At 43.0% G+C, this 20,414-nt stretch overlaps 1 protein-coding gene across 1 annotated transcript in view; it reads right to left on the bottom strand.

Moving 5' to 3' along the window:
* ADAMTS20 (ADAM metallopeptidase with thrombospondin type 1 motif 20) overlaps positions 1-20,414 on the bottom strand; it is a 3,636,702-nt gene that overhangs the window by 3,281,525 nt on the left and 334,763 nt on the right. The window contains exon 5 of the mRNA XM_044087413.1: positions 12,351-12,434. Within this exon, the coding sequence (XP_043943348.1) occupies positions 12,351-12,434 (84 nt within the window). The remainder of the gene's footprint in view (positions 1-12,350; positions 12,435-20,414) is intronic.

Genomic DNA, 20,414 nt, shown 5'->3' with positions numbered 1-20,414 from the left:
TGCTCTACAGGGACTGGTGCCAAACGAGTGAGGGACTCACTTTGAGTCAAAGACCTAGCTGTCACGGGATCTGACGCAGTGACTCTGGGGATTCTTGGATCCAAGGGCTCGGAAATCACTGGATGGATAGCTGAAAGAGAAATAAGCAAATGAGAAGTAGGTTGGAGGCTCATGGATCCGACTGGAGATGGAGCCGATAACATCCCCACTGAATTTGAGCCCGGAAGATATTTTCTCAACATCCTATCCACATTGGCTTTGGATAGGCTCTGGGAGGACCCGACAAAGGAGAGACAGAAGGGGGATGTGACATCCTCCTCAGTGCTTCTTGGAGAAAAGATGAAAAAAAAGACGGGAAAATGGGCTCCTGGGAAAATCGCTGAGATTGGGCTTTCACAGATTTAATTTGTCCCCACAGTTGGATTCGAGGGGGTCAGATCTCATCCTTTCACAATTTTGGAAGGTGACTCCGAGATTGGAATTAGTTTTGGAGAATGGTTGTGAGATCATTTTTTGTGCTCCCTGGTCTCCAAGGAAGAAAAGAAATTATGTACTTACCATAATGTTCCATATGTATTGTCTATTTTCATTTCTCCTCACATATGGGTCCAGAGCCGATCCATCAGATCAGACTCGGCTGTTACCATGCTCTTGGCAGCCAAAAAGCTCTTGGACACCTCCCGTTATTCATAATGCACCTATCCCTGTCAGTTTTATTGCTAAGACTATGTCCAGATGGAGAACATGGAGAAAATGAAAAAGCACATAAGAAGACCATTTCTGGAGTATGACGAAAAGTAACCAAAGCAATAAAATTAAGCTTCCCGCTCTACCAGAAGCAAAGGATTGTGGGAATGGTGGGAGGGGACGTGATTAGAAATGAAAATCGACAATATAGATGGAACACTATTGTGAGTACATAACTTCTTTGTCTGATACTGTCAATTCTCATTTCATCCTCACATATCGGACAGAGTCCATGGCTACCTTTATACCAGGTGGACTCACGGAAAGATGTTTCTCAGAACCACTGAGCCAAAAGAGACTCTTCCGCTGAAGCCCAAATCCAATTTTGTAATGAGTGATAAAAGTATGACGATTAGCCCATATGGCCGCTGCACAAATTTCATCCATGGATGCATTAGCCTGAAAAACTGCCGAAGTGGCCATGGTCCTGGTTGAGTGTGCTCGAACAGGTTTGGGAAGATCTATATCTTATTTGGTGTAGATTAAGGAAATGCAATTAGAGAGCCATTTTGCTGGAGTATGGGTCCTTCCTAGGGCCTGCAAAGGAAAATGTAAAGGCCACTAGGAAGATGGTCTTTCGAGACAAAAATTTTATATCACGTCATTGCATGTTCAAACGGGGGCTGAACGATAAGACATAGCACCAAGTTGAGGTCCCATGGAGGAAAGGGATCCTTGTGCGGTGGCCTTAGCAATAGGGTCCCTTTCAAGAAGGCTTTGCAATGTTTGTGGAATATCAGTGACAACTTGTCTTTTTCAATGTGAAAATCAGAGACAGCTGCTAATTGCACATTAATTGTAGAGGCAGCTGCCCCATTATCAAAGATGTGAGCCAAAATTTTTAAATGGAGTGGATAGGTACTGTGAATGGCTCTACATCATGTTGTTGAGCGCAGATTACAAACCACTTCAATTTGCTCCTATAAAGTTTTTGAGTGGAAGGCTTATGGGAGGATAGCAAAATATGATGGACTGGGGAGGACAGCATAGTCTGTCTGACTATTTTATTGGAGGAACCAGGCTGTCAGCCTGAGGTTGGAAAGACTGGGGATAAATCACTCCTGTTGGTTGTGACAGGAGGTCTGGAGTGGGTTCCAGAATCCAGAGTTTCTCCTGTAAATGAGGCTAAAGGAAGGGAAACCAGATTTTCTGAGACCAAAATGGGGGTAATGAGGATTACTGTTCTCTTCAACCTATTTGCTCTCCATAGATATCTGGAGATTAAGGGAGTAGGGGGAAAGGTATACAGAGGACAGTGAGGCCAATCATGTATGACAGCATCCCTTGGGGTTTCCCCATCAGGGGGATTAGGGCAAAGTATCTGTTCCATTTGTTGTTCAGAGGGGATGCAAAGAGATTGCAGCAGGACTGGCCCCATCTGCAGAAAATTTATTCTGCTACTTTCTGGTTGAGGGACCACTTGTGAGGCATGAGAATGGATCTGCTCAACTTGTCCGCTATCACGCTGGACTTTTCCGAAATGTGCATTGCTAAAATAAAGAGGTTCCATGAGATCACTCATTGCCACACTCTGAGTGCTTCTCGACACAGAAGGTATGATGTGATTCCTCCCTGCTTGTTTATGTACCAGACAACAGACAAGTTGTCTGACTGAATCGCCACTGTTCCAAGAGGAAGAGCAGTCTGAAAGGCCTGCATTGCTAGAAGCACTGCTCGCATCTCCAGGATGTTTATGTGCAAACTGGCCTTGTCGACAGGCCAGATGCCTTGGGCCATCTTCCCTGGACAATGCCCCCCACCTTATCTGGGAAGCATCCGTGGTCACCATGGTCTGTGGCTGTGGAGGAACAAAAGGTTGGCCTTGTATTAACTGAGCGTAATGAATCCACCATGACAGGGCTCTTTTGCAGGTGTCCGTAATCAGAATTTGGTAAGACATGGGTTGGTGGATAATTGACCACTGTGCAGCCAGAAGCCATTGTAGTATTCTCATGAGGAATCTCACCAGCGAAACCAAGACTATAGCTGCAGCCATTGAGCCTAGAACCTGTAAGACATGATGGGTGGCTGTCTTCTTGTTATGCAGCAGCCTGCATGTTTGGCGCCTAATTGTCAGCACTCTGGAGGGTGGAAGTTTTGCAGTCATGTAAGTCATGTCCAGAACTGCTCCTATAAACTCCAGTGTTTGAGAAGTGTCCAAGTGAGATTTCTCGTAACTGATGGTTATAACTAGCTCTGCACAGATTTCGATAACAGTCTCTTGCTTGTAAAAGTAGATGCCAGGTCGGGGCAGAAATGAGCCAGTTGTCCGAACAGGGAAATGCACAGAATCTTTGTCATCTCAGGTGAGCCGCTACCAGTGCCAGGCATTTGGTGAACACTCTGGGGGCAGTAGTGAGACCAAAGGGCAGTGCTCTGAACTGGTAATGACTGGGTCCCAGACGGAAGCGTAGGTGGCTTCTGGATCATCTGTCCATTTTTATGTGGTAGTATGCATCCTGAAGGTCTATGGAGCACATCAAATCGTCCTGTTCCAAAAAAAGGAAGTATGATCTGTACTGTGACCATTTGGAACTTGTGGTGTCGAACTGATTTGTTTTATCTGCTGAGATCCAGCATTGGTCTCCAGTTTCCCATTTTCTTTGGAACTAAAAAGAACCTTGAGTAAGCTCCGAATCCTCTTTGGTCTGGGGGACCTCTTGGATGACTCTTTTGTCTAGCAGTTTTTGAATCTGAATGACTGTTTGATCCTTTTGACTGTGTGAACATCTTGGATTTTCTTGTTGGGGGAGGGCTTGTGGAACAAAGGGATTAGGCAACATCTGGATATTATCCTCTGCACCCATATATCTGTGGTTATTTTTAAAAAGGCTCTCCAGTGCAGGGATTGCCTCCAGATGCAGGCATCTAGGCCTCCTTTCAGAAGCACTGGAAGGGTTTCTCAAAGAAAGGTTTTCAGGACCCTTGGTTCTGCAGACCTCCTCTGCCGCAAGGGTGGTGTCTTACAGAGATGTTCCCCCCTCTCACCTGGGGGAAACGCTCTCCACATGTGTCCTGGTAAGATCCTTGTGATTTCCTGAACCATATTTTACTACCACCCCTCTAAATCTTAGGGTAAAGGTCTCTGAGGGGAGGAAAAACATATGCCCACAGCAGAAAGGGTCTTTACCAGTATCTTTGACCTTGGGACCTTAAAAGGGACAAGCCGTCAAATGGAGTGTTGACAAATGAAGACTTAAAAGGCTCTGCAAAGTCGCACAGGTGCATCCAGGCATGCCTTCTTATAGGTATGCCGGAACCAGCCGCTCTACTCACCAGCTGACACAACAGTTGATATTGGCTGCATGCATGATGAGCCTCAAAGAAGAATTAGCTACTAAATGTAGCATTGCCAGTTGGGAAGCAACTTTTTCTTAGACTTCCTCGGCTAAGGCTCCCTTCAAGGGTATCTGACAGCTCCTTGATCAGATCCCTCTGTAATCTGATGAAGTGAGGAAGGTAATTCAGCAATCATAAGGCAAAAGTCATTGAAGAAAAGACTAGCTTCCTGCATCTAACCATTGTCCTGGAATCCTTATTAAGAGGATGTATAGTGGAACTCTCCTCTGAGAGTTCCCTTTTGGTAGCTGCCGCAAGACATGGCATCTACTGCAACCCCTTTTGGACAGAACTTCTTGTCAGCTGGTGAGGTGATTACATTTGATCTCTGGAGGGTTGGCTCGATGGAATCTGGTTTCTCCCAAGCCTGCCAAGAGATCAATTTTATGAGCTCATCAAGGGGCAGAGTGACCCAGGAAATAAACGGTTGGGATCCAAAGGCTGCCAGGTACAACAACTTCGCAGGAGAAGGATTCATCAAGGTCAGTGTCTTCCATGGTTGACTCCTCAGTGCAGTTCTGATGCTTCCTCTTGCAAGTCCTCTTTTGAGTGACTTGCTCAGCAAGATACTCTGGGGAGGTATTAGAAGAGGCAGGGGTACCCCGTAGGGTATCCTGGGGCCTAAGGTCCCGGTGCCACTCTGGAACGTCCTGGTTAGAAAGTGTGCACAGGGGGCATAGATAGGGCTAAGGATCCAAAGGAAGAGGTGACTTACTAGTTGCAGATGCAGCTATGGCCTTCTCCAGAGCCACAAAGGCTGACTGCTCCTGAGTGGAGAAGGACTCTGGCTCCAACAGGCCATGACTGTGGGATGCAGTCTTCTCCAGCTCCGAAGACAGCTCACCTGAGGTAGAAGCTGGCGCTGAGCTGACCTGTGCAGAAGCCCGAAGGTGCAACAACTGCTCAGAAAGTCTGGGAGTTGAATGCCACGTGGCCCATGAGGCTCGCTATGACTCCCGAGAGATCTCCAGCTCAGAAAAAGTCGAAGAGCTTTGAGCAAAAGTCCGATCCAAAGAAAGGGAAATTCTCGGATCCAAGCTGGAAGACACCGGGGATATCGGATAAAATAACTCTGAGGCTTGTCCTAAAGTCAGAGGAGGAACCAGAAGGCGAGTCCATGGCTTGTATGAATCTTGGATCATTTGGGTATAAGCCGAAATGAACTTAGTAATGCTCTGCCCCTTCAAAATTTTCTGGACTATCCATTCCACGTCTTCTTCTGTAAGGCTTCTGGTAGATTGGGAAGAGGACTCCAAAGGAGACTTCAACCTGCTCAGAAAGGGAGGCAGTACCTTTAAAGGCAGAGGGTCTATAGACGGGGAGTACTGAGTCCTTGGTAGGGAGACAATGGATTTGAATGGACTGGAGGGTTGGATATGACGACAATGGCTCAGATCTATTGTTACCAGATAAGACTCTGAGCCAAAGGATCTAGATCTGAGAAAGACGTGCTATGCACCGAAGGCTCTGACTGAGTTACTGGTTCAGCAGATTTAGAAGTTTTAGGTTTAGGCTCTGAGGAATCAGTTGGAGCAGTGAAAGGTCTCTTCTTTCCTCTATCTGAACTTCTGGAGGACAAAGAAGCAGGGCTCAAGTGAGAAGATTTAGATTTAGCCACAGTTTTGGGGTAACTACCAGAAATGGCCTCACCAAAGGATAATGGTAACATGCCCCTCAAAATAAGTTTATTTTTTCTTTCAACCAGGGCCCTGTGGTTAAAAGAGTGACAAACAGCACAGTCTTTCTGCAGACGGAAGGGGCCCAGGCAGTAGGCTTATCCTGTTTTCTCAGTCATTTTTGGAAAAGAAGAGAAAGGGCAGAAAGGGTAAGGCTACTAGCAATAGTAGTGAGGTTACCCCAAGGGGAATATGGAAGGGAAAGGAAAGTAAACTAATAAAAATGGTTACTGCATGGAAAGAAGAGTTCAGAGTAAAAGGCAGGGGCGGCTCGTGCTGTAGGACTGCAGCCCTCCCACCTACAAACAAAAGAAATAAAAATGTGAAACATAAAATTAAAAAAGCAAAAAAAATTATTTTTTACAAGTCCCGGAACTTCCGCGGATGCGCAGATACACTCAGACTGCCCAAGAATCTGTGCGAACTCTGACTGCCTGAGTCAGCAGTCCAGATACAGGAAAGGCATTTTCTGCCCCGCAGATGCCCGGGAATCTGTGCGGTAGATGACCGCACAGAACAGAGAAGCTCTGGACTGCTTCATCCGCAGACAGGACCAATCAGGAGAGAGGTGAGTTTAACCTCTCGCAAGGATTCGAGCGCAGGACCAAATCAGGAGAGAGGTAAGTTGTGTTTAAGCTCTCGCAGGGAAGCGTTGGATTCAAGCGCAGGTTTGGAGTTTTAAGTATTGTGGATTCCGGGTCCGAGCACATTTACAGGTAGTGGGTTTGGAGTTTAATGTAGGTGTGTGTTTGTGTGTGTGTGTGTGTGTGTGTGTGTGTGTGTGTGTGTGTGTGTGTGTGTGTGTGTGTGTATAAAATGCCCCAGTTAACACATAGTGGTGGGTAGAGATACTCAGGCTTGAACCCTGTACCTTGGATGCAGGTGGCAAGGACCTGAATTCCCTACCCACCACTATTTGTAAAAAAATGCAGATTTTTGCCTCATATTTGTTCTGTTCCTCATAAAATCTGTGGTTTCTGTCTCTTCATTTTTCCTTGCAAAGGTCTGTAGTGCAGTGGTGCACTGGTAGCATTGTTGCCTGACAGCTACAGGTTCTCTGGTTTGATTCTTGGCTGGGGTGCCTTCTGTGTGGAGTCTGCATGTCCTCCCATCTCTTACAAAGATGTGTCTGGAGTGTTTCTCCCTGCTCTGCTGAAAATTGGCTTTGTTTTATTCCAAGTCAGACTAGTTTCCTGGTTAACAAATGTTTAAAAATAACAGGCATTTGAATTTCAGACTTCATATTCTTCAGAAAGTACATGGTAACACAAAACCTTTTATTCTAGCAATTGTCTAAGTTTATAACATGGATATTTGAAATTTGCCCATGTTTTTGGGACTGTATTCTCCCATTATTGGCCTCGTCCAGGAATTTTGTGCTAAGGTTGAGAGCTATGGTGAGAACTGAATTCACTGAATGTTTGGGAGCTGTATTCCTCCCATTACTGGCTTTGTCCACATGTTTTTTGCTAAGAGGTTGTGAGCTATGGTGAGAACTGAATTCACTGAATATGTTTGGCAGCTGTATTCCCACATTATTGGCTTTTTTTCAGGTGTTTTTTGCTAAGAGGTTGACAGCTATGGTGAGAACTGAATTCACTAAATAGTAGCCATTTAAGTTTGTCTTCCTCTGTTTCACAAAACAGCTGATTTGGCATAGTGGTATGTTTCTCTGATTGTTTTGCACAGGGTCCTCTGGGTTCAAGACGTGGCAGTGAAATGTATGGTGGTAACACAGCATTTTATTCTAGCAACTTTCCAACATTACACAAGCAATGTTTAAAAAGTGTCCCTAGTTTTTGGGCTTTTGCCCCCCCCCCACCAAATAAATTTTGGCTTTGTCCAGATTTCTTGTGCTGCAAAGTTCAGAGATACAGCTGAGTGTCGAGCAGATGTTACAAGGAGCTGAGAGCTGCAGGGGAACAAAAGTTTAGTGCTGCTTATGCTAAGTCTGCTTGCATTGTTAATAGCACAACAGGTAGTGTACTTGCTTTTGATGCAGAAGGCTGTGGGTTCTACTCCCACAGCAGGTGGATGCATTGCTAATACTGTACTGTGTTGTAAAGGGGGTGGATGCTGCAGTCCTTTTTGGCAAAGATACCTAGTAACTATGAACCTGTTATCAGTTTGCCATCCATTCCCTATTGCGGTATTACTAGCTTATCATTTTTTTAATGCATGCAACATAGGCAATTTATTCTTCAAGGGCAACAGGCACTTTATTTGCAGATAAAACAATGACATATAAAGTTGTTTGCTAGCAGCAACCTCTTTATTAGTAACAAATTTCTTTAATGTGGATTTTACTACTTCAGAGATTGTGCATATTTACTTATACTGGTGGACTGTAGAAGGTTGAGTAGACTTTCTATGATGGAAATTTTCTGAATTGAGCAGTTTTGTCATTGGTGTATGCATTTTGTTTCATTGTTTACTGGAAAATGTTCAAAACAATAAATTTAAAATGCCCTCTAACAACTGTACTGTATTGTACAAGGAATATAATGTAATACAATCAGGAAGGTGCATCAAAGAGCATTTGTATGTTTCGTGTTCAAGGGGCCTATGATTCTGAAAACAGCCCAAAGTTAATCTTTATCTGCCACTGGCAAAATGTATTTTCTTTGAATGTGCGTTTCAATGCTGTTTCAATGCATGTGAGTTTCAAGGGCAGAGAAGTTTTAATGTTGTTGTGTCTTTCGGCTTTTCCAGGTTAGGGGTCGCCACAGCGGAACTCCGGTCCGCTAATGATTGGTAGTTGATTTTTTACAGAGAAGTTTTAATGCCAAGTCTATTTTCATTGTGAGACTGCATTGCTTTGTTTAACAGATATCTATTAGGGTTTGTGCTGTAAAATGCAAAATAAAACTTTGAAATGAAATCTAAATAATCGCAGAAGTAAAGCAGTATGCACATTGCAGTGTTTATGGTAAATGGGGCAAAATAACAAAGGAATGGGACATTGGAATGGCTGCAGGGGGGAGGCTCCATTCGACCATGATTTTGTGAGGGGGGGAAGGGTAGCAAACTCAGACAACCCTGGTTGAACTATACCTCTCAGTTGTCCATATTTTTGCAGAATGAATAGATATTTGCTTCTTATTTTTGGTTTGTTCCTCATAAAATTGTGGTTTTCTAGCAAATCATTTAGGAATGAAGTCACTAAATGACAGACATTGAGTTTCAGACGTCATAACCTTCAGAAAAATGAATGGTAAAGCAAGACCTGTTATTCTATCAACTGTCTTAAGTTTATACAAGAGCAATTTTTAGTAGTGTTTGTATGTTCCCCCAATATAGTTGGCCTTGTCCAGATTTCCTGAATTAAGAGATTGAGAGGTACGTGCAAATCGCTTTGTAGAATTAGGAATATCCAAACCTCTCAATTGTCCCCAATTTTGGCTCAAAATGTTGCTCTCCCCTAATAATCCCGCCTCAAAATGGCAATTTTGGAAGAAAACGTGGAGGGTTTACAATTTATATAACTGTAATGATCAGAGTTATAGATTACTTTTATTTCAGAAATGCATGTAGATGCTCTTATTTTGTTAGCTGCTCAAGTTAACAGTGTTAATATTAAAAATGTGTCCCTTCTTTGACAGATTCCCAGCTGTATTGTGTGGCAACTTTATATTTTTGCATAACATTTTTGGTCTGTTTTTCATTAAATTGTGGTTTTCTGGCAAATTATTGGCAAGTCATTAAAGATTGAAGTTAGAAAATAATGGCAGATATTTGAGTTTCAGATTTCATACCCTTCAGAAAATTTGTACTAATGCAAGACCTACTAGTTAATAAGAGCAATATTTAAAAATTATCCTTATTTTTGGGCCTGTGTCCCACTTCTAGCTCTATGTATGGCGTTGCCCAGATTTCTTACTCTGAAGTTCAGAGGTATGAGTGTCAGAGCCATCACTGTCAGCCAGAGACATTTCAAATTGTGACATACTTATTGCACCCCACTCCCCATTGTAGTGGCTCTGGATGTGTCCAAGGAAGGCAAGGAGCAGTTATACAGTGTAGGTGTGCAGAGTATTCCCCCATCCAAGGTAGACCACAAGTACGACCATGGCTTTTCATCTGTCCTTGATTTTGCAGAATGTTCTGGCTTTCTGTCATATTTTTATACTGTTGATTTATGCTTCTTATTATTCAGGAAATGCATGCTGTCACAGTGCCCTGCTGCTCTGTTTAAGTAGCAATGATTTAATGACCATCAGGTAAGCTTGTCGGAGATTGTAAGATGCAAGTAAGCTTTAATAAGCATACTGTTAAAGAATTACCAGCATTGAAAGCCTTTTCATTGTTGCCATGATGAGAATACTTACATAACTAGATAATGTATAAGCCTTGGGTATTGAAATGCATATGACAGTATTTGTAATAAAAGGACAGGATTACAGTATTTTCAGAAGCTCATTACATTTGCTGGAGACTTGCAATCATCTTTTGTTGGAGACTTGCAGTCATCTTTGCAGGCTTTACCCGTAAACTAAACAGAATGGCAGTCTATCATGTGTGGTCCACAACGTGCAGGAATCCTTTAAGCAATTTATCTTGAGCTTGTTTCTTGTTTGCTGTTCATTTTTACTCTGATCATGTCTCCCCACGAAACAAGTAGATAGTTGTGTCAGGCAGCAGGTCTTTTTTGGATAAGAAACATTTTTACAAGTGGGGGTATCACAGAGATTGCTACTTTCAGCATGTTACTTGGTAATTTTATAAAGCTGAATATAAATTACAAGTAGAACTGCAGTGCAAGGAGTAGTGGTTTGAGTTGAGTGCTGCTTGTTTTTTTATATTTGAGTCTGACTGGCAATCCAGTAATGTATTTAAAAAGTAATTTATTTTTTCATGCCTCACAACCCGTTTTCATCTGGATATTAAGTAAATTGTCATGTAGCCAATGCATGGAAATATTTTTTTTCTTCTACACTTCATTTTGTCTTGATTGGACTCTTATAATGACTGTTTGGCACCCAGGGCAGCGTATTTAATTAAAGTTCCAGTTGTTGTGATTTTGAGCATAGCTCGACTCATTTCTAGTTGTTCACACCCCTTCCCATTGGCCCCACCCATTCAGCTGTCTCCTGCAGCCCTCCTTTAATTTGAAGTCACCAGCTGCCACTGGTAAAAGGTGGGGAGGAAAAATTAACCACACTACCAACAGGTCAAGAAAGTAGAAAAAGACTTATGAAAAATCTTTAAATATCACCTGACTGTCCAAGAGCAGAAGGTTTACAACATGTCTTCACGAAGCAGCAAATGAGATCTGTGGTAATAGAGTGGGGTGCATTATGGGTAAGGGGAGGTGTTCAAGAGCTTTTTGGTTACCACAAGCTTGGTAACGATCAACTCTGATCCAATGGATCAGACCTGGACACAAGTGTGTAGAGGAAATGAAAATCGACAATATCAGATCTTTTGTTTCTTAGTGGGGGGTTGAGCACCTGAAAGAAATGCAGCAGAAGAAGTAACAGAAGAGGGAATAATCCTTTCAAACTAATTTGTTGCGCTGGTCACTCAAGACCCTAGTGTTAAATCCCACACAAATGAAACATGAAGTGTCATTCAAGGCGGGACTCTCTCAAACAGTACACACACTCTCTGTGGGCATCAGAACTGGGTATTTTATGCCCACAGGAAGTGCACTTTTTGAAACCAGTATGTTTTTCCACTACATTAAGAGAGAAATTATGGCATACAATAGTAAGACAGGAGATGATTTTTTTTTTTTTTTTTTTTTACAGAAATTTAAAGTGAAGGGGGTACCAACAATGGTATTCAAGAAACACCATATGAAAGGGTAGAAAAGCATAGAAAGGAAGGAAGAGGTTACCAATGATGGTACCAAAAAGTATTTAAGAGAGCAGGGAAAGAAAGGAAAGAATGACTAATGCAAGAAAACCTGAAAACACTAAAGACGGAAGAGTGAGAAAGAAACTAAAACAGAAGGAACAACAAAAGAAAATTGCACTTACAAATCACCACAAAACACCTTATAAGTTCAAGAAAGCAGGATCCGCATCTGAAGCATTGAGGTGGCAAAAGAGATCTGCGGTATTACACAGTTCGGGGGCATTATGGGTAAAGGGAGGAGCTTGAGAGTTGGATCTGAGAGTCTAAGTAAATGTGGTAGACGTGGATCTGAGGTTGATCCAAGATCCATCAGTTGAGGAATGAATGAAAATGCCAACATCAGATCAAATGTTTGGAAATTAGGCCATAACATAAAAACTCTACAGTGCAAAGCTGTTTGTAGTGTCAGTGTGACAGAGGAACTTCTTAGTTAGACTTTTACTTTTCAATTTAAAATAACCACTTATTTTCCTGAATGATATTTATTCACCTCAAAGTAATTTAAACACACATTAGTTCTTTATTGAATTAGCCATCCCACTACATCTATTCACTTGAATAATGATGGTAAGCAACTTTCATAATTTTTAATCAGAAATACATACATACCTTTTCATTGTGAATTACAATTAATTTTACTATCGTAATGTGTATGAGGTTCCCAATGCTTTCACTTGAATAATGATGTTAAGCAACTTTCATAATTTTTAATCAGAAATACATACATACCTTTTCATTGTGAATTACAATTAATTTTACTATCGTAATGTGTATGAGGTTCCCAATGCTTGCATCTTTGTAGATTGCTGCCACCTAGAAAAGAAAACAGCAGCATCTTCTGCATTAACACTGATTTCATAAGCTCTTTCACATTTGATATAACTTATTTTAGGAAATGCATATATTTTCTGGACTGTGTCCAAAATCGTGGACATAATTATTCTGCAAATTCATATGCAACTCAGTGAAATACTTTATCAGAATTCCTGCAAAAAATGTAGAAAACACCATTATGGAGCTCTAGAAATACCATCAGTTCTCAAGCTGTATTTGCTTAAAAAAGGTTCATATAACACAGCATGTACTACATATGTTTATGCAACAAACTTATATAAAAGTTATGCACTCCCCAAAGCTATGCATCTGTGCTGTCCATTTTCATTCTTCCTCAACTGATGGGTCTCGGATCTGACCTTGGACCGACTCGACCACATTAACTTAGACTCTTGGGATACAACTCTCAAGCTCCTCCCTTTACCCACAATGCCACGGAATCTGTAATATCTCAGATCGAGTTTGCTGCCCCAAATGCAGAAAGACTGACCACAGGCCAACACAGAGGAAAAGCCAAAAGGAAAGACAGAGGCTCAAACATGGAACAGTGGGTCTGTATTTATCATCAGGTAACTCCCAGAGGAAAAAGGGAAGGAGAAAGGAAGGCAGAAAGTTGAGGAACAATGAAAATGAACAACACAGATGCATAGTTATGGTGAGTACATAACATCTATATCTGATGTTGTCATTTTCATTCATTTCTCAACTGATGGGAGTCCCCAGCTAAGTTAATCTGGGTGTTCCTCATGAAAAGATATTCTGGAGTACTGCAGAACCAAAAGCAGCTCTGTTTTGGGAGATAAAATCCAGTTTGTAATGAGCAGTAAAGGTATGGGCACTGAACCAAGTGGCTGCAGCACAAAATGTCATCAATGGTAGCTCTGGACCTAAAAGCAGAAGTAGCCATGAACCTTGTGGAGTGAACTTTAAGAGATCTGGGCAAGGAAAGACTTTGACGGTAAACAAAAGCTATGCAATCTGTTAACCACTTTGTTAAAGTAGCTTTGGAAACTGGTTTTCCCAAACTGTTGGAGGCAAAGGAGAATAATGACTGATCTGTTTTTCTGAGGTCTTTTGTTCTATGCAGATAAAAACCTGAGCTGTCTAAATACATCTAAAAGACGAAGCATATATTTATCTTTGTTGGAGAAGTTGGGAAAGAAAACAGGTAAACTGATGGCCTGGTTGATGTTCACTTCAGAGGCTACTTTGGGCAGGAAAGAAGAATTAGTTTTTGTAGGATAACCCTATCTTTACAGAAAACCAAATAAGGGAATTTTGAGTAGAGTGCTTGGAGTTCAGACACTCATCTTGCTGATGTAATAGCCACTAGAAAGGACACTTTCCAAAAAAGAATCTCAAATCAACTATTAAGGAAAGTACAGTTGTGTACACTTAGTGTATTCACTGTTGCAGTCATTACATTTGGGTTATCTGCTTGCTCAGTCGGTCTGATTAACAAAGTCTTGGGTCCTGCGTTGGTTGCTGTCCTTTCTACAATGACGTCAGGTCGTCAGGGGTATAAAACATGCAGCCGATGCCATTACATCAGTTTTTCTTGCCCCAAATGTCAGGTGACCCCCTAATGGGGAGCAATGAAATATAAAAGCACAATGATATACCTCCAACAAAAAAGCAAATACACCAAAAAGGCTTTTAAGCATAGTAAAGGAAAGTAGAGGTATAGCCAAAAGAAGTTAAGGGGCTGGAGGGAGGGTATCCAGGACTGCAACAGTGAATACACTCTAACATCTACATTTATGGTAAGTGTACACAACTGTACTATGTTCTTCGTGTTTCACTGTTGCAGTCATTAAATTTGGGTAGATTCCCAAAACTATGGTTGGGTGGAGGAATTCAGATAGCATTATGACCAACTATAAGGCCCTGCAAGACTGCAGTGGCAAAGCCAGCTCTGGATTTAGAGAAAATTGGCAAATGATAATGCTTGGTGAAAGTAAGCACAGAACTCCAGGTAGCAGCTTCTAGGATTTCCCTGGTAGGGACGCCTCTTTGAAAGGCTGTAGAGGTAGATGCAGCCCTGGTGGAGTGGGGTCTGATCCCCTGGGGGATAGGTTTTCCATGGTGCTTATATAGCAGAAATGAATGCAATGGCCTATCTATTTAGAAATGGTTTGTTTTGAAATAGCCTTCCCCTCTGCCCCTGCAGCAAATGCCACCAGCAGTTGTTCAGATTTCCTTTGAGGTTTAGTCCTGTCCAAGTAGACTCTAAGTTGTCTGTGCACATCTAAGGAATGCAGTATCCATTTCCCTTTGTTCTGTGGATTGGGAAAGAAGGTTGGCAAATGAATAGACTGATTAAGAGTCACACTGGATACCACCTTGGGCATGAAGGATGGATTGGTTCCGAGGGACACCCTGTCCACATGAAAGATGATGAAAGGGTCCACTGCCATAAGAGCATGCAACTCAGATACCCTTCTAGCTGAAGTGATTACTAAAAGGAAACCTGTTTTCCAAGAAAGAAAACTTAAGTCTGCAGTAGCAGCTGGCTCGAAAGAAGATAGAGTGAGTTTCTCCAAAAAAACGTAAGGTCCCAGGCTGGGGCTGGAGCTCTTCTTGGTGGTCTCAAAATTTTGGCCCCTCTGAGGAACTGCTTGAGCAGTGGATGAGAGAAGAGGGAATGTTCTGTGCTATAATGAGCTGAAATGGCTGAGGCATGGATTTTAATGGAGGAAAAAGACAGGCCCTTGTGAAGCATCTCAGTCAAGTATTGCAAAATCTGAGGTAAATTGGGCTCTGCTGTGCTCATCCCTTGAGACTGGTTCCAGGCACAGAATCTTTTCCATTTTTCAGCATAAGATTTTCTAGTACTAGGCCTCCTTGCCTCTAAAATGATATCCATCATAGGTTTACTGAGGGATGGTAGAGGAGAGATTATGTAATTAGCCAGGCTGCAAGGTTCAGTGTTAGAAGCGGAGGGTGCAGAATCTGGTTCTCCTGCTTTGACAACAGGAAAGGAAACTGAGGCAGGTGCCAAGGGGATAACAGTAACACACTGGCAAATGAGGGGGTACCAGTGTTGGCATGGCCAGTCTGGGGCAATCAAAATCATCCTTGGTTTGTTCGGTTTGATTTTTAGTAGTACTTTGGAAAGCAGAGGCAGAGGGGGGAAGGTATAGACTGATAGGTTTTTCCAGCTGAAGGACAGAGCATCCACTTTCCAGGCTTGCTTGTGGGGAGTCCTTGTGCAAAATTTGTCCAATTGGTAGTTCTGGGGAGAGGCAAACAGGTCTATATATCTAGGCTCTCCCATTTGCTTCTCAACATATTGAAAATCCTTGGTTCCAGTTTCCACTCGTGTGGGTCCATGAGGTTTCTGCTTAGTCCATCTGCCAGTGTATTTAATTTTCCTGGCAGGAATTGAGCTTGTAGATGCACTTAGTAGCTCAAGGTTGTGTTCCACAATGCCATGGCTAGTCTGCAGAGAGGGTAAGAATGTGTACCCCACTGCTTGTTTGTGTACCACATAACAGTGGTGTTGTCCATCTTTACCATAAGTTGTCCTGGAAGAATGTGATCCTTGAAGGCTGTCAGAGCATTCTGTACAGCTAACATTTCTTTTGACTGATATGCAGGTGCATTTGACTTGGGTTCCATTTGCCCTGAATGCACTTCCCTGCCAGGTGAGCCCCCCCATGCATAGTCTGATGCATCTGTTGTTAGGGTTTTGGCAGTAGGGGATGGTGTGAAAGGTAGTCCCTTGTTTTGGTGGCAGGCCTCTGCCCACCAAAGGAATTCTAGGGGTAGGCAAGGTATGACAGGAATCATTGCTTCTAGATCCTGAGAAGGTTGACACCATAGGCTTTTTAGATACCACTGTAGTTTCCTCATATGCAGTCTTTCATATGGAATTAGAAAAATGCAGGAGGCCATGAACCCAAAGGCTTGCAGTATTTGTCTTGCAGATAGCAGGGTTTTTGTGGCCACTTGTTTGAAGTAGGTTGTCAAATGAATTTGTTTCTCTGGCATGAGGTAAGTCATCTGGGAAGTTGTATTCAAGCTTGCTCCCAGTAATATAATTTATTGACAGGGTACCAGGTATGATTTCTTTTTGTTTATGGTGTACCGCAGACAAGTTAGAATAATTTGTACGAAGGCCAGATGATTCAAAAGTATGTCCTGGCTTTCTGCCTGAATTAGACAATTGTCCAGGTGTGGGTATATTTGAATATTTCTTTGCCTGCAAAATGCAATAACTGGAGATAGGCACTTTGTGAATACCCTGGGCGCAGCAGATAAGAAAAAAGCAGTGCAGAGAAGAGAGGTGTAGCCTGCTTTGAAGCGTAGGTATCTTCTGCAAGATTCCCTGATTGGGATGTGTAGGTATGCTTCTTTTAAATCTAATGTTGCCAACCAGGCATCTTTGCCTAGCATAGGAAGTAATTGGTGAAGAGTCAGCATCTTGAATTTTGGAATTTCCAAAAAGGTGTTTAGAGTAGACAAGTCCAGGAAAGGATGCCATGAATGGTCTTTTTTGGGTACCAGGAAACGTCTCGAGTAGAAACCTTGTCCCTTTTCCTCTTTCGGTACCAGTTGAATAGCCCCCATGTTTAAGAGAGAAAGTACTTGTTTTGGGGCCTCTGCCCACTGATTTGATGGTAGGTCCGGCCACCCGTTTGATGTTGGCAACGTGTGCAAGTGAAATCCGTTTCCCTGGGACACAGAATTTAAAACCCATTTGTCCTGGGTAATGAGTTCCCAGTTCTTTGCATGAAGAGCAATCTTTCCCCCCAAAGGGGCAGTCAGTTGATAAGTGCTTGGAAATTTTAAACGTAAGTCATTGAGACAGCTTACCATAAGGGGGAATCTTATTACTCCCAGATTTGGAAGTGGAGGCCCCCCACTGCTTAGTCCTGTGTGTCCCCTGGGACTGAAACCTGGGGCTTTTGCTGTGTCTGGGTTTGGCTTGAGAAGACCTGGAAGGGGCTGGAAAGGACCAATTCTTAGACGGCCAGTGCCTACTAAATCTAGGAGGCTAAACTTGTAAGAAATCTTTAACAGTTTGCATAGATTTAGCTTTATCTTCCATCTTTTTAAGAACTTCTTCAGCATTGTTGCCAAACATTCGGTCCTGATTTAAGGGAGCATCCAACAATTTAGCTTTAACATGATCAGGCAAGGATTGCTCCTTTAGCCAAGCATGCCTTCTGAGCACAGACCCAGTAACAGCAGCCCTGCAAGAGGCCTCTAATGAAGCAAAACCACATTGCAAAGTATATTTTCCAACTTGTTCAGCAGAATGCATTAAATCCTGTAATTCTTTATTTTCCACACAGTCAGGAATCATCATAATTTTCTGTTTAAGCAATCCAATAACATGTTGCTGATACTTTAACATATGAAACTGGTAGTTTAAAGCCCTAATGGCCAAGGTTGCAGAAGTGTAAACTTTCTTATCCCATCTATCCAGTGCCTTGGAGTCTCTATCAGAAGGGGTAGGATTTTTAGCAGTAGAAGCCTTAATACCCTTGGGCCCCTGTGGAATAGTCTCTGGATCCGCAATAGGATTTTTAAAAAGGAACTTGTGTGACTCAGGCACCCTGTAGTATCTGTCAGGTTTTCTGGGAGCAGAAGGCAAGGACTCAGGGGCCAAACTAGACTCCGAAAAAGCATCAACAATGTCTATTACAGGAGGAATAGCTAAAGGCCTATGCTGAGGCAGGAGTAAGAAATCCCTAAGCCTCTTTTTTGAATCAGAAAAATCCTGGCTTTCCCAGTTGAAATGCTCCCTTAGAGTATGTAAGGTTTCCCCAAAAGAAAAATCCTCTGGAGGGGAAGTAGAGGGAATAGAGTCCTCTGCATCAGAATCCTCATAATTAGACAAGGGCAAATCCAGATCATGAGAGGAATCAGAAAAAAATGAATCCTGGTCAGAAGATTCATAAACAACTTCAGTCCTAGGCCTCTTAGAAATGGGGGGGGGGGTTGGCTACCCCTGATTAGAGTTATTAAATCTTCAGCCATTCTTATCATTGGTTTTTTAGGCATAGAAGCCTGACCATGCGGCCTGGGCATTGTTTTTTTCGGCATGGTTCAAGATTTAGGCCCAAGTGAAGAAGGAGGTGTCTGTTTAATATGCAAGTCCGTAGACCTGAATACACCCTCAGAAGCCGGTGCCTGCACAGCGGCTCCGGACCCATCCAAGGTAGAGACATCTGCGGGTTCCAAAGTTGAAGCATCTCGCGGCATACCGGACTCCGAATGGGTCTCAGTAATGGCCTGTGAATCAGAAGTAGCGGGTATCAGGGGCTGCAAAAGTGCCTCAATGAGTACCAGCGAACTGGCGACTGGCTTAGAAGCGTCGTCGGCAGTTTTGGACTTCGGCAGCCTGTCTCTGTCTTTATCTTTGCGTTTTTTCAGAATCTCGGTAGTCGGATGGTTAACTGATGACATTTCTGGATAATTAAACCGAGAACTGAAATATTTAGAGGAGAAAATATACCGATGACAGATAGTGCGCTGATTAAATAAGGCACAAAACTGACAGCAGGGTACGTTGTGGTCGGGGCCTAGGCAAGGAATACAGTACGAATGAAAATCTTTATGAGGTATTTGCTTTCAACAAGTAATGCAATTATTAACTTTTACTGACATCGGTAAGGAGCAAGAAAAAGTTTCCCCAACGGGGTACTTAGCTTTAGTTTAAGACCTCAGTTTTGAAACTCGAAAATGAAAATTTCAGGAGTCGGCCGACCAGCACTTGTGAACTGCTTCAGTTCTGGGCACCGCAACGGCAAGAAAGACTGATGCAATGGCGTCAGCTGCATGTTTTATACCCCTGACGACCTGACGTCATGGAAGAAGGGACAGCAACTGACGCAGGACCCAAGACTTTGTTAATAAGGCCGACTGAGGGCTACCTGCAAGCAGATAACCCAAATGTAATGACTGCAACAGTGAAACATGAAGAACATCTGCCTGGATGCTCAAGTAGGCTGCCTCTCCCGCTGGGATAGGCTGGTGAGGCTCACAATTTGGACCCGATGGTGGCAGTGGGTAGGATCCAAAGAAATAAAAATAGACTGAAGTCTCAGATGACAGGAAGCTCTCTTCATCACCTCAAAGGCAGTAGGGCAGAGAGAACCAAAGCCGGCCATACTGGAGCCATAACCCCAGGAGCTGCCAAGCCCCCTCCCCAACTCTGCCCAGGCTGATGCTAAGAGGTAGAAATCAGACCCAAGCTATACACTGCCAAAGCTCCAAGATGAAGGAAATGCTCCAACAACCTGAGAATCGCATCCATCCCCCATGCTGAAGCTTTGGCTGTGAAATTCATCCTGCTCTAGGGGAATCAGTGTCGAACGTGTCAGAGATGCAGTCAGAGTTGAAGACCTAGCTGTGCTCAGATTTGACACATTAACTCTCAGGATTCTCAGATCAGGGAACTGTAAAGTAACTGGACAGACTGGAGAAGGAGAAATAAAGGAATGAGAAGTATGTTGGAGGCTCACAGATCTGATGGGAGAAGCCAATAATACACCTTTCTGAATCTGAGTCCTAAGAAACTTCATCATCCTGTCCATATCTACTTCAGATAGGAACTGGAAGGACCTAACTGAGGATGAGGTGGATGGGGGACATGGCATTGTCCTTGGTGTTTCTGAAGAAAAGGTGAAGTGAGCCATGAGGAAATGTTCTTCAGAAATAAACAAGGAGATTGGGTTTTTGGAGATTTAATTGTCCACACAGTCTGATCCAAATGGGTCGGATTTGATCTTTTCACAGTTTTGGTTGGCAGCTCAGAGGCCAGAGCCGGTTTCGGAGAATGGTTGAGAGACTGCTTTCTGTACTCCCCAGTCTCTGAAAAAGACATCCAGGAGTCTGGCTTGTGGGTGCAAAGACAAGTGGCCCTGACTGCCTCCAGAGTGCAGCAGTCGGGCAAACCTTCAAAGAAGTTGAAAGGAAAGGACATTTCGGTAAAGGGACCAAGAAAGT

This window comes from Protopterus annectens, chromosome 11.part0 (assembly GCF_019279795.1).
Source record: "Protopterus annectens isolate FY-2018-M chromosome 11.part0, PAN1.0, whole genome shotgun sequence".
NCBI lineage: Eukaryota > Metazoa > Chordata > Ceratodontiformes > Protopteridae > Protopterus > Protopterus annectens.
The sequence above is the reverse complement of the archived record's forward strand: the minus strand, read 5'-3'. Positions and strand labels throughout refer to the sequence as shown.